This window comes from Diabrotica virgifera, chromosome 8 (genome assembly GCF_917563875.1).
Source record: "Diabrotica virgifera virgifera chromosome 8, PGI_DIABVI_V3a".
Taxonomy (NCBI): Eukaryota; Metazoa; Arthropoda; class Insecta; order Coleoptera; family Chrysomelidae; genus Diabrotica; species Diabrotica virgifera.
Genome location: NC_065450.1, coordinates 100049040 through 100067012, shown reverse-complemented (window position 1 = coordinate 100067012; position 17973 = coordinate 100049040). Strand labels below are relative to the sequence as shown.

General features: G+C 34.5%; 1 protein-coding gene across 3 annotated transcripts in view; it reads right to left on the bottom strand.

Moving 5' to 3' along the window:
- Positions 1-17973, bottom strand: part of LOC114342595 (protein Shroom) — a 582613-nt gene that overhangs the window by 280651 nt on the left and 283989 nt on the right. For all 3 annotated transcript variants that reach the window (XM_050659441.1, XM_050659440.1, XM_050659439.1), the window contains 2 exons: positions 15411-15545; positions 2453-2726 (listed from right to left, as the gene is read on the bottom strand). In XM_050659441.1, coding sequence (XP_050515398.1) covers positions 2453-2726; positions 15411-15545 — 409 coding nt within the window. The remainder of the gene's footprint in view (positions 1-2452; positions 2727-15410; positions 15546-17973) is intronic.

Below are 17973 nucleotides of genomic sequence, written 5' to 3'. Positions count from 1 at the left end.
TCATGTCCAAACAAATGAGACTGACCTTTTCCTGGTGAACTGAAAATGTCCTCACACAAGACCCGTTTCCTGCTATCCTTGGCTGCGATCAAACCTCGTCCTGGCTTCCAGTAATGTTCTCCTTTGAAAAACTAGCTCTAATAGCTCTCGTTCTTGCTTTTGTCGTGATGCTGTGTTCTACCTTTTTCGAAACTGCTATCAGCTACCGGGACACTCTTGGCTCAAGGAGGTTCTTTTACTCTCGACCTGGCCTACTTCTCGTTCCACGATAGATACTCCACACTCACGGAACTACCGGCTTTCTCACTCTCCGTACACTACCGTCTACTACTCGACTTCACTTCTCGACAGCTCAAAACATTCTGCTCTCTATTTGTCATTCATTCCCCTACTTTCTAAATATCCCTTCCAGATTCACAAATCAAACTTCCACCACCAACTCTCATTCGCAGTATTCCTCAAAACCAATTTTTAAACTTTCTAAATATGCTTAATGGATTTCAAAGAAAATAGTTAATTCCCATTCTAAAATTACTTTCTACTATATACAAATTTTAATGACCTATTCTCTATTTCCACTTAGTCTTATTTAGCATCGTCTAATGACCGATCCTTCCGCGAACAACGATAATGGCCTATTATCGATTTCACTTGAGTCTTATTTAATCACTTCTTAAAATTAAATATAACAATTTGTTGTATACAGGTTGTTCTAAATTTATATGCCCGTGGTTGAGAAAATTGAAAATATTTTATATTCAATTGAATTTTGTCTATAATTATCAAATTTTAATTTTCATATCAAATAGAAATATAACAAAGTAGACTACATTATAACAAATAAAACATACCGTAATGCTGTTAAAGCCGTGAAAGCATATCCCGGAGCAGAAGTGGCCTCAGACCACAACCCACATATTGGCAGGATTACACTCACACTTAAAAACATTAAAAGACATAATCAAGCTTAAACAACAAAACGTAAAATAATGCCTCCAACACGAACTGCATAGGAACTGTATCAAACGGGCAGATTATATAGACGAACTGTTCGATGATGAAAGAGGAGACCTGGAAAACATAGAACTTACTTCAGAAGAAATAGGCCCAGATATTACAAGAGAAGAAATAGCACACGCATTAAAAACAATGAAGAACGGGAAAAGCCTTGGACATGACATGCTTCCTATCGAATTAATAAAAACTATAGATGAGCAGCACATTTATGTTCTAAGTTATACTCCTGAACCAAAATAGCTCAGGCGTATTACCTAAACGGTAGATAAAGAATGGTTAGCTATATAAAGAATGGTTAAAGCCAATCTTTGTTTGTCTCACCAAAAAGAAAAACGCAAGAGAATGCACCGATTGGTAAAGGCAGCGGTGATAGACTAAAGTGTATAATGGTCAGTGATCTGAGTTTTTTGTTTTTACTTTAAATAATCTCTGGAGAAGTGCTATTTGCACAAGTTAATATATTTATAGTATAGTAGGTGAGGAAAGAATGCTTTTGCAGTTACTCGAGCGTTATGGGGACTTATTGGGTTGTGAAGATTAGGTCCTAAAACCAAAAAAGTTAAGTTAAGTTTTCCATAAAGTGAGGGACTTTCCAGTTTTTAAATTAATTTTCCTTTCCATAAATCGTTTTTTCCGCTTAATCTATCCATAATTCGAAAAATTGTCTCGAATAAAAGTTACTTATTTTTACGTAAAACCTCTAATAAAAAATGGGAGCTTCTATTTAAGGGGTCGTGTTTGGTGCCATTCGATAGATTTTTTAAAAATATTGAATACGTCAATTACATTCAGATTTTTTAAATATACACTAACGATTTCGAGTTTTTCTAAGGATACTTTTTTTCGGACTCCCCTGTATTAAGAGGCACTATACAGTGATGAGCACGCTATTAACCGGCAGAATAACGCAAAAGATGGAATACATAATACATTGCGAAATAAAGAGAGATAAAACTAATAGAGGTGGAAATTATCGATATAAATGTATAAATTAACATTACATTACCTACATAGTTTCCCACCTTTAGACGTATCGAAGGAATATGACAACTGTCACTGCGACAGGAGAATTTTATAAAATACTTCCGTCATAGACGTCTAAAGATGGGAAACTATGTAATGTAATGTTAATTTTACGTTTATACCGATAGTTTCCACCTCTACTAGTTTCATCTCTCTTTACTTCGCAATATATTATGTTTTCGTACTTTTGCGTTATTCTGATGGTTATTAGCGCGCTCATCACTGTAGAGTAGAGGTACATTTACAGGGTACAAGGTTTATCCCGTTGTGATAAACTGGCGCGCTCGAATAACTGCAAAAATCCCCGCTTGGGCTCCCTTACCGTAGGTTCATTTATTTAAATTTATGTATAACCATTTTATGTATAACCACAAAATAAACAAAAATTAAAATAAAATAAAATACTAATTACCTGATTCTGTCAGTTTATGATTGGAATTAATTGTGTCATCTATAAATTTGGGTTCCTGGTATGACCTTGTAAGTTCTTTTAGCATGGATTGGGGAAGTTGAGATTTCGATGAGAGGTCCCGTTCAGGCACTACAGGCATGGTGCAATTTACGTCACCAAGTTTTCCGTCGTTTTCGAGATTTGGCAAGAACATTCTATCACTTAGTTTATCATAGCACGATTCAAAGGTTTCCGGCGGAATTTTTTCACGTTTTTCCATCACAGTTTTTAGCTTCTGAAAAAGAATTGTATTAATATTTAAGACAAATTTAAAACATGATAAAATGTAACTCTAACCCCAATTATGAAAAAAATGGAAAGGACACTTTATTATTTTTGGAAGATTTAAGTACGCAAATTAAATCGACATCGATTGTGGAACGACACTTTGTTAATAAAAATCATCCATCGACTTATTCAATATTCAAAAATATTAAGATGTTCAAGTTCAGTTTTGGAATATAGGGCAGTCAATGAGGGTAAGAGGTGGCTGCGAATTCCATCATACCACATCGATTTACTTGATATTTTCACAATAAGTAGGGAATAGCTCAAGAAACAAAGTATACCCTATATATTACGGCGCTTTTATCTTGGGGGCGGTTCCCACCCCTTCAAGGGGGTGGAAAATTTTTTGGTCAAAATAACCACGGAAGTGGCTAGAGAATCTAACTATAGGCAAAAACTATTCTATATTTTTTTTTGAAAACTTAACACTTTTTAAGTTATTCGTGGTTGAAAATTGGCCAGTTTCAGTGAAAAATGACACCTTTTCGGACGTTTTTTTGCGAATAACTTAAAAAATATGCGTCTAACTAAAAAAACTATAGAAAACATTTTTGTCGCTTATAAAAAAAAACAAAGAGATTTGTTCCTTCATAAATCTTCTAGTTATAATACAAAACGAGATATGGTAGGTGAAAAAATTTGTTTTTTTTTGTGCATGCTCAAATCGGTATATTCAACTTGAAATAACAGAGAAACAGTCGATTTTATGTGTATAATAATGCTACCAATGCCTTTTGTAATGCTTGAAAAGACTTTTAAAATGAGCAATATTAAATGTGGATTACATTCAAACTATGTTTGCAGATTGACATGCAAAACAAATTTTGACTAATGTATTTTAAGAAAAAATGAGAAGTAATTTAACCCCTCATCACCAGAATTTAAATGCATCATTTTCCTTCTACAGTACTTTTTATTATAGTGTTATTTCTATATCTAAAAAGTTAGACGGGCTTAAAATGAATGGTTTTTTGAAAAAAATAAGATCAAATTATAGAGCGCATTTTTAAATTTTCTTAAAATTTTTTGTTCTCCATGTAACTCGAAAATGATACGAGATCCGAAAAAAGATACCGTAGAAACATGTAGGGTTTTTTGAATAAAAAATTTATTTTTATTTTTCATTACTGTATGATATCTAACCGTTTTCAAGTTACAGGGAGAAAAAAGAAGATTTTTAAGAAAATTTAAAAATGCGCTCTATAATTTGATCTTATTTTTTTTAAACCATTCATTTTAAACATGTCCAACTTTTTGAACATAGAAATAATATTAAAATAAAAGGTATTGTAGAAGGAAAACGATGCATTTAAATTCTGGTGGATGAGGGGTTAAATATATTTCTCATTTTTTCTAAAAATACTTACGTATTTTTTATGGGAAATAAGCCACAATTTTACTAAAAAATTAATTTATTAACGTTTCGTTAATAAATTAATTTTTTAGTAAAATTGTGGCTTATTTCCCATAAAAAATACGTAATTATAAAAATGCCACAAGGAAATAGCTTCAGAACAACATTCTAAAAATACATTATACATCAATTTTTTTTGCAGTACAGTAGAACCCCGATTATCCGTGCTCCACGGGACCGGACGTGGCATGGGTAATTTAAAAGTACGGATAATCCGAACATATATTTCTTATAAAAGATACATATGTATCTACTATTAAAAAATAACAGAACAAATAAATCTCATAAGTTTAAACTAACTGACAGTTCAATCTTCTGATCTATTCTTCACAAGTTCAAAATAACGATAAGTTTGGAAGGTTCTCATTTCTCAAGTCTAGCAGAATATTAATTAACTAACTAACTGATTAGTTACTATTTTGATTTATCATCATTATTCATACTATACTTGTCCACTGCTGAACGTAGGCCTTCCGTACTTCACCCCACAAATTCCTGTCCTGAGCCGCTTGCATCCAATTTTGACATATCCACTTCAGGTCATCTGTCCATCTTGTTGGTGGGCATCCTCTGCTTCGAAAAGGTATCCTGTCTGGGTCTTTTGATTGATACCGCCCCAAAATTTTCTTAGTCTTACTCTCATTTTTGTGGGTCAGTTTGAAATGTTATTTTATTTTCAAGTGTCCGTGAAAAATCTCCGCTTTCTTAGCACACATAGGCCCAATCTTTCCCGCAGAAACTTATTGTTTGGAAAGTGTTTCATCGAGTTATTAAAGTCGACCCTTTAAATAATTTCCTTGCACTTATGTTTTTAAAGAGTCCCCGATTAACTCAAAAAGTATTGAGTTTTCAAAAAAAATTATAGATCAGTTTTTGCTTAGAATTTGGTTTATCTAACCACTACCGTGGTTATTTTAACCAAAAAAATTTTCACCTCCGAGAAGGGGTGGGAACCTAACCCAAGATAAAAAGCGCCATAGTGTATAGGGTAGACTTTGAATTAGGAGATAAGTACAGGCTATTCTAAAAATAGCATTAAAATCCACGCAGTAGGATAGAATTCGGAGGTAATATCCTGTTCTTACTCTCATTGACTGGCGTAATATGGCAAAGTTGATTTAGAAAAATATAGGATACATCGGTTGAAATTTTAACGTTTTGATTTTTATTGCTGCTACAAACAATGTCATAAGTACTATTATTTTTATTGTCTGCTACAAACGTTGTCATAATATTTCTGTTATCTGCAATGACTTGAAAAGTTCAGTTCAAGATTACTGTAATCTCTTCTCACAAAGCACTGTGGTTCCAAATGCCGAAAAGGTCGTCATGAACTGTGAGTACGAATCTGACATTATTTTTTTTTTAAACAAAATAGCGGATCCAATATCACCGAAAGAAATTCGAAAATTTTATTTTAAACGCATATATTTTTGCAATTTTATATTATAAGGGACTTTTGAAATTGCTTTTCGTTTTAAAGTACAATATTCAGAACCTATTACTTATGTACAACCGCACATATATACGCAATAAGCTCAAGAATCATGTAATATCCGTCATTTCACATTTTTGTATTCAAACAACTGCCAGCAATGCATAGGCAGTTAAAGCTAAACCAATGTGATTATGTATCTTCCGACTGCACACTGCTCATTTTGAGATTAGTAAACACTAATTTGAATTATGCAGATTTATGTACTTTTTGAATGTATTTTTACGAAATTTTGATTATTTCAAGTATATTTTTACTGTTTTTAACAAATTTTAAGCATTTATTGTTATCAAATTTTTAGTCAACTTTTATTTTACATTAATACATACATTAATACATAAAATTAATAAACCACAAAACGTTTTACAGTGTTTTCAATATACGCGTTCTTTTTGACTTTTACTGCCGACAAAAATAAGGTTGTACATGGCTTACTTGTCCCGGTGTTATGAATACGAAAAGATCCGGTCTGATCCTTATACCTACGTATTACCACTCTACGATAGTATGAGAAAACAATTATAAACATGAAAATCCCTAAATAGGGATTTTTATTTTAAGTACCTATGACCCTGTTTTCAGCACTTGGAACCACTGTGCGACGACCAGCCGTAGCAGCACACAGAGTTCAGGCTAACGTAAATGTAGTACAAACTTGATTAAAGATATGGATGCTATACAGAGCATCCTTGTCTTAGTCCTTTAGTAACCAGGAAACCTTTTGATATTATTTCCGCTTTTAATTTTGGATGTTGAGTTTCTATGTACTTCTTTGAGTGCCTATATAATAGATACATCTATGCTGGCCTTTTCTAGTACTTCCAATAGTCTATTAATGGGGACGTGTCATATGCCTTCGATAGACCTACCATAAGTAAATGCAACTTTTGGGCTCTTGACAGCATTTTTTTTATTACTTGAGTTATACAGAAAATGCTGTCTATTGTGGATTTACCTGCCCTAAAGCCGCTTTATTCCTCTGATTCGTCTGGATGGTCTTCTTCTTCTTCTTTAAGTGCCATCTCCTAATCGGAGGTTGGATATCATCATCACTATCTTTACTCTATCTACCGTTGCTCTGAAGAGTTCTATGGAGCTGCATTTAAACCAGTCCCTTACATTCTTCAACCATGACACTCTCCTTCTGAGTGAGCGCTCACAACGAGGCGCCGATCCTCGCTCCCTAGTATTTCTCGTACTGCTCGTACCATATTATCGATCGCCAGGTAAAATAAAAATTTTTTATAGCCTTTTTTTCTATTCGAAATGTCGAATAAAGGCCTCTCCCATTTCTCGCCATTCATCTCTGTTGTGTGTGAGGCGTTTCCACATTGGTCCTGCGACTCTTTTGATGTCATCGCTCCTGCGCATTTGAGGTCTTCCTCTAAAATAAAATGCATTATGTTAAATGCGAGCGTTCACGAAAATGAAGAGTACTAGGCTCTAGGCGATGATACCATTCGATGGTCTCCGTTATGAACGCAACTTTATACTCCTTCCGCCTCTTATCTTTCCCTGTATTATCAGTCGTAAAATTTCATATCGCTATTTCCTCATTACGTGTCTCAGATATTGTAACTTTCTTATTTTTATTGTATTTATTATTTCGCATTCTTTGTTTATTTCTCGCAATACTTTCGTGTTCGTTTTCTACTGTGTCTATGCTAATCTAAGCATCCTTCTGTCACATCACATTTCAAATGGCTGTAGTTTATTTATGTGTTCTTGCTTCAATGTCCAGCTTTCCAAGTCCATATTATTGTAATATCGAGAACACGTAGCATCTCAAAGCTCTCACTCTCAGTTCTAATTTAACGTCTTCGTTGTAGATAATTGTTTTCATTTTTAAACGCATTTCATGATATTTCTATCCTGGTCCTTATTTCTGTTGTTTGATCATTTTTGTCTGAAATCCAGCTTCCTAGGTATTTGTATTTATTTTTCTATCGGTACATTTCCCAAAAGTATGCTCGTTTGTATATTTGTTTTCTTAGTTATTATCATGTTTTTGGTCTTTTTTATGTTCATTTTTAGTCCAAATTCTTCACAGAAACTGTTTGTCTTGTTTAGTAGTATGTAATTGGAGTTGTTCAGCAGAGCTTGGAGCTTGCCATAATCACGGTGTCATCTGCATATCTTATGTTGTTAATAGATCTTCCGTTAATTATTATTCCTCCACTTTGAGATAGTAATGCTTCTTCAAAAATGGCTTCGCTATATACATTAAAGAGTAACGGAGACATAATACATCACTGCCTAACTCCTCTCCTGATTTCAATTTCTGCACTGCATTCCTTATTTATTACAATTTGTGCTCTTTGACTCCAGTAAAGATTTGTTATGATTAGTAAGTCCCTTTTGTCTGGATGGTACTCTTCACATATTAGGTGTTTTATTTTTCCTATAGTCGACTTAGTTACGGTAATACTTCCATACTTATTTGGATCTTGTTTACTACCTTTCTTATATGTATAGATGTTATCCATCCTTCTTTCCATGTCTGTGGTACCGGTTCTCCATTTAAAAAACGGTTAAATAATATTGTTATTATTTTAGCTAATTTTTCAGTACCATTTTTAAGTAGTTGTGTGGGGACAGATATATAGATAAGGGTAGATACATATTGCATTATATACAGACAATATACAGTGCGGTGGAATAAGTGTTGCCCCCCCCCCCTGTTACTTTACTTTACTTAGTCCTAAGCCTTTCTACCTTTAGGTGTAAGGCTGGTGGAGTTGAGTTTGGCATTGTAGTCTCCATGCTTTCCGATCTTGCGCTAGGTTTCTTGCACTTTCCAATGTCAATCCCTTCTTCTCGACTTCTTTCCTGATTTCATCTACCCACATAACTCTTGGTCTCCCTCTTTTGTTTTTCCCCTGCACTCTCGTTTCGAACACTCGTTTTGTTAGCCTCTCGTTCGACATTCTACACACGTGCCCGAACCATCTAAGTTGTCCTTCTACTATTTTTTCATTGATTGGTTCTAGTTTTAGGTTTTGTCTAATTGTTTCGTTTCGTATTTTGTCTGTCCTTTTTCTGTTTGCTATTTTCCTCAGGAACCTCATTTCCATAGCATTGACTCTGGATTTTTGTCTCCCCGTCAATGTCCATGTCTCGCTGCTATACATGATTGTTGGTCTAACTACTGATTTAACGACTGCCGTTTTTACTTTTTCCGGTATCCCTTTTTTCCCAAAAAATGTTGTTTTCATAGTGTTAAATAAGCTTCCTGTTCGTCCCATTCTCTCGTTTATTTCCATGTCTTGTTTACCATTTGATTCGATTATTACTCCTAGGTATTTAAAATATTCCACTTGCTCTAGTTGTTTCCCGTCTAATTCTATTGCGTGTGTCTTCCTCGTATTTGAAATTATCATTGTTTTTGTTTTCTCTGTATTAATTTTCATATTTATGTTTGATAGTTCTTCTTCTAGGATTTCAAGATTGTTCTGTAAGTCTTCTCTGTTTTCTGCTATCAATACCATGTCGTCTGCAAATAGTAGCTCCGATAGTTGAGTCTGTTTCATTTGCCAGTATCCTAATGTTAGTTTTCTCATTCTTCTCTTGGCTTTCTTTATCGCTTCATCCAGTACCACTGAGAATAGCAGTGGACTCAGCACGCATCCCTGTTTGACGCCTTGACTTGTAGAAAATTCTCTGGATTCCTCGTTATTGGTTCTTACTGTATTTGTATTATTTTTGTACATATCCTTTATTACTTCTATTATGTGTCTGTCGACTCCCCTTTCTGTTAGTGTCTTCCAAACGTCCTTTCTTCGGATTCTGTCAAACGCCTTTTCCAGGTCAATGAAGCACATATGTATCTCTCTATTTTTCTTGATTACCTTCTCACTTACTTGTCTTAATGTGAATATTAGGTCTTGCGTGCTTCTGTCCTTCCTGAATCCACACTGTGTGTCTTCCATAGTTGTTTCTATTTGTGTTTTTATTCTTGTCTCTAGTATTCTTGCTAATACCTTCCCAGGGATACTTGATATGGTGATACCTCGGTAATTATTACAGTTTCTCTTGTCTCCCTTTTTGTGTATTGGTAATATAATGTCTTTCTTCCAGTCCTTTGGTAATTCTGCTCTATTTATGATATCGTTCATTAGTTCTTTCATGCTATCCATTCCCTCTGTCCCCATGAATTTTATCATTTCCGGGGTGATATGATCCTTGCCTGGTGCTTTGCCCAGTTTTACTCTTTCTATTGCTTTCTCTAATTCCTCTCTTGTTATGGATTCCACTTGTTGTTCTTCATTCCTTTCTTGTATCTCCCCTATGTTGTCCTTGTCTACATGAGTTAGCTCTTTGAAATGTTCTCTCCATCTTTCCATTATTTGTTTTTCTTCTGTTAGTACGTTTCCATTCTTGTCTTTTATATTCGGCATCGTGTGCTCTTTCTTTTGTCTGAGTTGTTTTAATGCGCCGTAGAAGAGTTTTTGGTTTTCCCTATAATTTTTTGTCATTTTTTGTCCAAATATCTCCCATGACCTTTCCTTTCCTGCTTTCACCGCTATTTTAACCTCTTTCCTTTTTTCTTTATATGCTTCGTAATCTTCCGGGTGTTTTGTGCTTAGGTATCTTTTCCATTTGTCTTTTTTGTTCTTTATTTTCTCTCGTATTTCTTCCGTCCACCATTCTGTTCTCCTCATGTTAGTGTTTGCTATTTTTGCTTTCCCGCAAGTTTCCTCAGCTGCTTTGATTATGCTGGTTTTTAGATATTCCCATTTTTTTTCTATATTTGTATTTTTTGCCCTACCTTTCAAAGTATTATCTAATTTTTCTTGGAATTTCTTCTTATATATTTCCTCTTTTAATTTGTAACTTTTTATTTTTTCATTTACTACCTTTCTTCTCTTTTCTTCTTTTTCCTCTGTTGTTCTCATTCTCATTATTACTAGATGGTGGTCACTGCCAATCTCCGAGCCTCTTTTCACTTTCGTATCCTGTACTCTTTTCCATTTGTTGCTGCTTACCAAAAAGTAATCTATGATTGATTTTTCGTTTCTGCTGTCTTGTACTCTCGTGTATTTGTGTACTTCTTTATGTTTAAATTTTGTATTTGTTATAACTAGTTTATTCTCCATACATATTTCTATTATTCTTTCACCATTTCTGTTTAGCATTTCTTCTCCTTCTTTTCCCATGCACTCCTCTATTCCGCTGTTGTTGTTTCCGACTCTACCGTTTAGATCTCCCATTACAATTATGTTTTCTTCCCCATTATCAATTTGCATTTGGAGCTCCTCGAAAAATTTATCTTTCTCTTCCTTTCTTGCATCTTCATTTACTCCGTAGGCTGTTATTATTGTCCATATTTCTTCGTCCATCAGTTTAATTTTCACCGATAATATTCTCTGGTTAACATATGTTTCTTCTATAACGTGTTGTAGTCTATTCGGTGCAATTATTATCCCGACTCCTTCTTTTGCTCTCTCTTTTGTATCCGCTCCTACCCAAAGTAACCAATATCCTTTGTGTATTTTCTTAAGACCTTTTCCTTTCATCTTCGTTTCTGTTATTCCTAGTATTTCTATTTTTTGTCTTATCATATCTTCTACCAGTTCTTCCTCTTTTCCATTGATGCTTCTCACATTCCATGTTCCCATTTTTATCTCTCCTTTTTTCTGCAATCTAGCTTTCCCCTTTTTCCTATTTTCATCCTTGTTTACCTTTGCATCATCTTTTTCCCTATCGCTTTTCCCATTCATTGCCTTGGTTGTCATTGTTGTGGGTCCGGTCTCATTATTTTCTTTTAGTTTTTTGAAGTCCCTTCCCCGATATTTCTGTGAGTTAGTATAAGTTTCTCTTTATTATGGTCCCATTTCCACTCCTTTCCATTAATCTCCAGTTTCATATATCCTTTCTTCGTAGTATTACCTTTGTCTTTTTCTTCTTTTGCCATTTTCCTAATTTTTGCTTGTATTTCCCTTTCCTTTCTTGTTAAATCTGATTCTATATACACCTTTTGTCCCTGTAGATTTTTCAGTTTTCCTTTGTTTTTTAGTACACTCATCTTATCCGTTAGGTTTTCCATTTCTGCTACAAAGATTTGGTCGCCGATCTTCACCGCTCCTCTCAGTCTGACCTCTAATTTCAGATTTCTTCCTATGAAGTGTTCTACTGACTCCTTTACAGGCTTTCCATCGGTAGCATCTAGTGTTAGGCCTTTTAATACTATATTATTTCTCCGTCTATCTTTTTCCAATTGTTCTATTCTATTGTTTGCCATTTTTAAACCTTCTTCCAATTTTTCGTTTTTTTCTTTGAGCTCCTTAATATATTCCATCGTTTCTTTTTGGTCTTTCCGTATGGTTCTTATTTCTGCCATCATTTCATCATTTTTCCACATAACTTCCCGCATCATTTTTATCATCTCTTCATTTGTGTCGTTGCTTTTATTCGGTGTTCGTCTCGTCAGGTTACTCTTTTCAAAATATAATTTATCTTCTTTATATTTTTTCTTCTTAGATTCTTCGTCGCCACTATCAGATAGTTCTTCATTCTTTCTATAGGTTTCCTTTCGAATTGTTCCTGTTCCGCCACTGGCCATTTTAAATTAAATGTTAACCTCAGCACTAATATAAATATTATTATTATACACTTAGAAGTTTATTTTTATTTCGCACAAGAACGCTTTTTAAGTTTAACGATTATCGATAACGATAGGTCTTTTAAAAAACCGGTGTTTTTATTGTGATAGGTTTCGAATTCGAAATTACCTTATCGCCAATACACCTGCCACACGACCTCTCGCCTCGCTTGCCAAACTCGAACTCCCCCCCCCCCCCCCTGTTAACTTGTTTATATTAAGAATATAAGCAAAACGCTCGGACAGGTCGATTTTTAAACTAACCATAGTATATTATAGCATCAACGTTTCGAACTTTACGCGAGCCCTCTTCAGGTGACAGGCATAATTTTGATTTTTTTAAATGGTAAAGTACATCATGTGACACCTCATTTAACAGCTTTTAAAATACTGATTTCAAAAATGTATAATACTTTAATCCTTTTTGAGATCGCAGGCCCAAAATTTCGGTCGAACTCTTTTTAAACGCATTTATTTTTTTCGAATTCTGAGAAAACTAATAAGTATTTTTGAAAATTTTAAACGCAGAATGAAAGATTAGATTATTACCGAGGGCTGACAGTCCCTTAAAATAAACAAAAAGCTTCTTTTGAATGATATATTTGAAATTAAAAATCACACTAAATTTTCTTTTTTTTTTTCACCACTGTGACTTATTAAAATAAACATTATAGGAGTTCTCAGGGACTTTGGACCATCGAGAATACTGTAATATTTCATTCTGCGTTTAAAATTTTCAAAAATATTTATTGGTTTTTCAGAATTCGAAAAAAAAAATTTATTTAGAAAGAAATTTTTCGCCTACGCTCTCGAACAGGATTAAAGTATTATACATTTTTAAAATCTGTATTTTAAGAGCTTTTAAATGAGGTGTCGTAAAAGTGGCGTGCATAGTGAAAGGGAAAAAGCTAGTTTAAGAAACCTCAATAGAGAAATAAAACGAAGATGCAAGACAGACAAAAACCAGTACTACCAGGGTATATGCAAAGAAATTGAGAGACATGATCAGAATAATCAGCCGAGAGAATAATCTCGAGAGAGTTTTAGAAAAATACGCTACTTAACAAGAGACTTTAAAGCCAGAACTTGCGCCATTGAAGACAACACTGGAACTCTGAGAACAAACAGAGAAGATATAGCAGAGACATGGAGATCGTATTGCAGGGACTTATATAAAGATGCTCAACGCCAAGAACCTGTTAACTAAATCTCTGACGAGGTGGAAGAAGAACCTGATATACTTGAAAATTAAGTAAGACTCGCGATCAGTAAGCTCAAATATAATAAAGCACCAGGTCCAGATATGATAACAGCAGAAATGCTCAAAGCCACAGAAGAAACTGGCGTAAAACTACTTCATCTACTCTGTAACCAAATATGGCATTCAAAACAATGGCCTGAAGACTGGACAAAATCTACAATAACCACAATTCATAAAAAAGGCAGCTTCCATAAATGCGACAATTATAGAACTATTTTTCTTATATCACATGCCAGTAAAATAATGCTACATATAATCAACGAGAGACTAAAAACATTCCTTCAAAGAGAAATTCCACAAGAGCAAACTGGATTTACCAAAGGTAGGGGTACTAGAGAACACCTGTTAAATATAAGACAGATAATCGAAAAATCTAGGGAATTCAATAATCCACTGTACATATGCTTTATAGATTATCGTAAGGCGTTCGACAGGGTCAAGTGGAGACACTTATGGCAAATACTAAAAGAAGTGGCGTACCCCAACACCTTATTTCGCTTATAACTAAACTATACGAACACACTACTGGATCAGTTAAAGTGCTTGACACACTTTCAAACGAATTTCATCCAGAACGGGGTGTCAGACAGGGATGTATACTATCGCCACAATTATTCAATATATATGGAGAGCATATTATGAGAAGAGCACTTGAAGGATGGGAAAAAGGCATCTCAATAAATGGTCATAAAATAAACAACCTACGTTTCGCAGATGACACAGCCCTTCTTGCAAATAGTCAAGCAGAGCTGATTGATCTTATACGACTGGTTGAAAACGAAAGTCAAATATTTGGTCTGCAATTAAACATATCAAAGACAAAGATCATGATAGTGGATAGACTACATAACAATCATCCACATATAACCACAATTGATCGGTTTGAGGTTGTGAACTCATACTTATATCTGGGATCAATAATCACAAATACAGGGTCACTACAGGAGGAAATAAAACGTAGATGTGATCTAGCAAAAGTCGCCACAGCAAAAATGACCACAATATGGAAGGACTGTCAAATTTCAAGAGCGTTAAAGATGAGGTTGATCAACTGCTTAATATTCCCAATACTGACTTACGGATGTGAATCTTGGACCCTGAGAAATTCGGAAAGAAGAAAGATAGACGCCACTGAAATGTTCTGTTGGAGACGAATGCTACGAATTCCTTGGACCGACCATAGAACAAATAATTCGATTTTAAGAGAGCTAAAAGTTAGCCAACGGCTCTCTAGTAAAGTCCATCTCCAACAATTAAAATACTTTGGACATGTTTTGAGAGCCAACACAGAAAACATAGAAAGACTCATTATACAAGGAAAGGTGGAAGGCCGAAGATCACGAGGAAGATCCCCAGCAAGATGGATCGATCAGATTACAGGAATATGTAAAAGACCTATGCGTAAATTAAAAGAAATGACCAGAGACATAGATCTTTGGAGACGGACAATACACGACTTCACGTCGACCACTACACTCCCTCCGGGGGTCAGGATTGAAGAGAGAGAGAGAAATGAGGTGTCACATGATGTACTTTCCCATTTAAAAAAATCAAAGTTATGGCTGTCACCTGAAGAGCGATCGGGTAAAGTTCGAAACGTTGATGCTATAATATACTATGGTTAGTTTAAAAATCGACCTGTCCGAGCGTTTTACTTATATTTTTAAAATAAACAAGTTAACAGGGGGGGCAACACTTATTCCACCGCACTGTATATATTGAACAGGAAATTGTCAATGGGCAAATATCTAGAAGATATTATTTTTAAATATTATTAAATATTGTACAATTTACTTATTGTTTGTATTATAGATTGTAAATACATTAGGATGATAAATAAAAAAATAAGGCGAAACTAACCTCTTGCATGTTAGTTAAGTACTGTCTCTTCATATACGGTCTGGTATATGAAATTATCTTCTCCTTAGGATAATTCGTATAATCTGTCCATGATTTTGATCTATGAGATCCCCCATTATTATGATTTCGTATGGTCTGAAATAAAAACGGAGAAATTAACTTTCGCATTTAGATGCGACATATTTGGTAATGTAAACATATAATATTATTGTAATATAAACACATAAAACTCATTATCAGTATAATTTGCTCACTTAAGAAATTGTGCACATTAAAATCATTAATGTCCGACTGGTATAATATTTGACAAATAATGACATGATTTTGAAGTCAGTTAAGTATGATATAATGCCCTAGGGCGTTATTTTGAAAAATAACACCCTAGGGCATTAAATTTAAATAACTAGTTAAATACTATTACGTTAAGAAATAACAACCAAAGTAAAACTATGGTTACCACAATTACGCTACGACTATTGCTGGTAAACGTACTTATTTAAAAACTAATTAATTAAAAATTCATTCAAATTTTTTGCATATAAAGAATATTTAGTCGGACATTAAACGTTGAAGGCACCACGGGTATTATAGATAATAACGCTTTCGGTCAACGTATATCCCTCGGCCCAAAGGCCCTCGGTATTTACACCATTGACCTCAAGCGTTATTATCCTTATAATACCCTTGGTACCCTAATAACTATAAATTATATAAAATAAAAATGTATACCATTTTTATTCAGTTGCAATGCGAAGGCAAAACAATCTTACTTTTCAATTAGAATATGGAGCGCAGTCCAGTCCTCTGAATCGCGATTTTCGGCTCTTATTGGAGCCTCATCGGAAAGAACGTAGGCACTGTTCTCCATACCCCAATTGACTAGCGTCGAGAGCCCCTCCCACCCATTGCAACCGAAGTGAAGGTATTAGGTGACTAGCGTCATCTGGCAATTGAAAGATGAAGTTAGTTTTCAATCCTTATAGCAAAATTAATAATATTAAAAATATTAAAAATATTACTAAAAGATTTTTAAATTGAAAACTTATTGGTACATTTCCCTGGTGACACCTCCAAGGCTTCTACAATTTGCAAGCCAAAAAGGTCTGGATCCCGCGTATGAAAAAAAAAGTTGATTAATAGCAAGCTGAAAATTTGTTAATAGCTCAAGGGTGTCTAGTCGGATAAACTTTGATATATGGGAACACTGGAACAGGAGCAGTTTTAATTGTGGAACAGGTTAAATTGTTCATACCACGAAAACGACACATTTATTTTGTCCGACAGAACAGACTTAAACTCTTCGAACAGAGATTAAACTCTCATGCAAAAATCAGACTGCTATTTATCAGCAAATGGGCGTTTTAATGAGTGGAACATGTAGAATATGTCAAATGAAATGAATTATGACAGGTGATAAACAGCAGTCTGATTTTTGCATGAGAGTTTAATCTCTGTTCGGAGATTTTAAGTCTGTTCTGTCGGACAAAATAAATGTGCCGTTTTCGTGGTGTGACCGTTCCAAATTTTTAACCTGTTCTACAATTAAAACTGCCCCTGTTCCAGTGTTCCCATATATCAAAGTTTATCCGACTAGACACCCTTAAGCTATTAACAAATTTTCAGCTTGCTATTAATCAACTTTTTTTTCATACGGGGGATCCAGACCTAAAATGGATGCTGCAGTGAAGACAAAGGGGAGGATAAATTATATCATTCAGGGCCATTTGTACATTATTATGAATTCTTTGGCAATTCAATATTTTTATAGCTAGGTTATAATAATAAGGTGTAATGATTTTGAAGAACTTTACAATTGTTACTACATAGAGAACTGTGATAGTCCATTGAAATGTTACATTTAGGGTTGCATTTCTTAGAGGAGTCAATTTTATTTTTTTAATGTGTAGGGGGTTCAGTATAAGCTTAAGTTCAAGTTTTTGGGGTCGCCACCCTTGTCCCTCGGCCGCCACATTGGAAAAAGGGGTGCAAAGGGCTTTCGCGCTGTATCTCCTAAACTAGCAATTCTACAGAAAATTTAATTTTTTTTTTTTTGAAACGTTTATTCAGCAATCTGTTAGTTATAAAAATTCTAACAATAAGCGTCTTTGGGGTTTGAAATAAAAAAGAATTGACGTTAGAGAGGTAAGTCCAATGACTGGACCTCTAGTATGGAACAAATATGACATTCCGATAATATGCTACATACAAACATACATTTTACATTACAAACAATACATATATCTAAAATATAAACACAATTACGGTGAGGTATAAAACTTATTTATAAATAAGGTCCAGTGGATTTTTACGTTTTAGTCTGTGAGTTTGTTGACTATTATCAAGCAAGTTTATTGCCAGGGCATTTGGATGGCTTTCTAGGCGTTTTATGTACCGAACACTGCACTGAACTATCACTTCACTGATCGTAGGTACTTCTAGATCACAATGAATGTCTTTGTTTGACACGAACCATGGGGCGTCTGTTATAGAGCGTAACACTTTGGATTGCAATCTTTCCATTATGGATATGTTGGATTTTGCTGTTGTACCCCATAGCTGGATC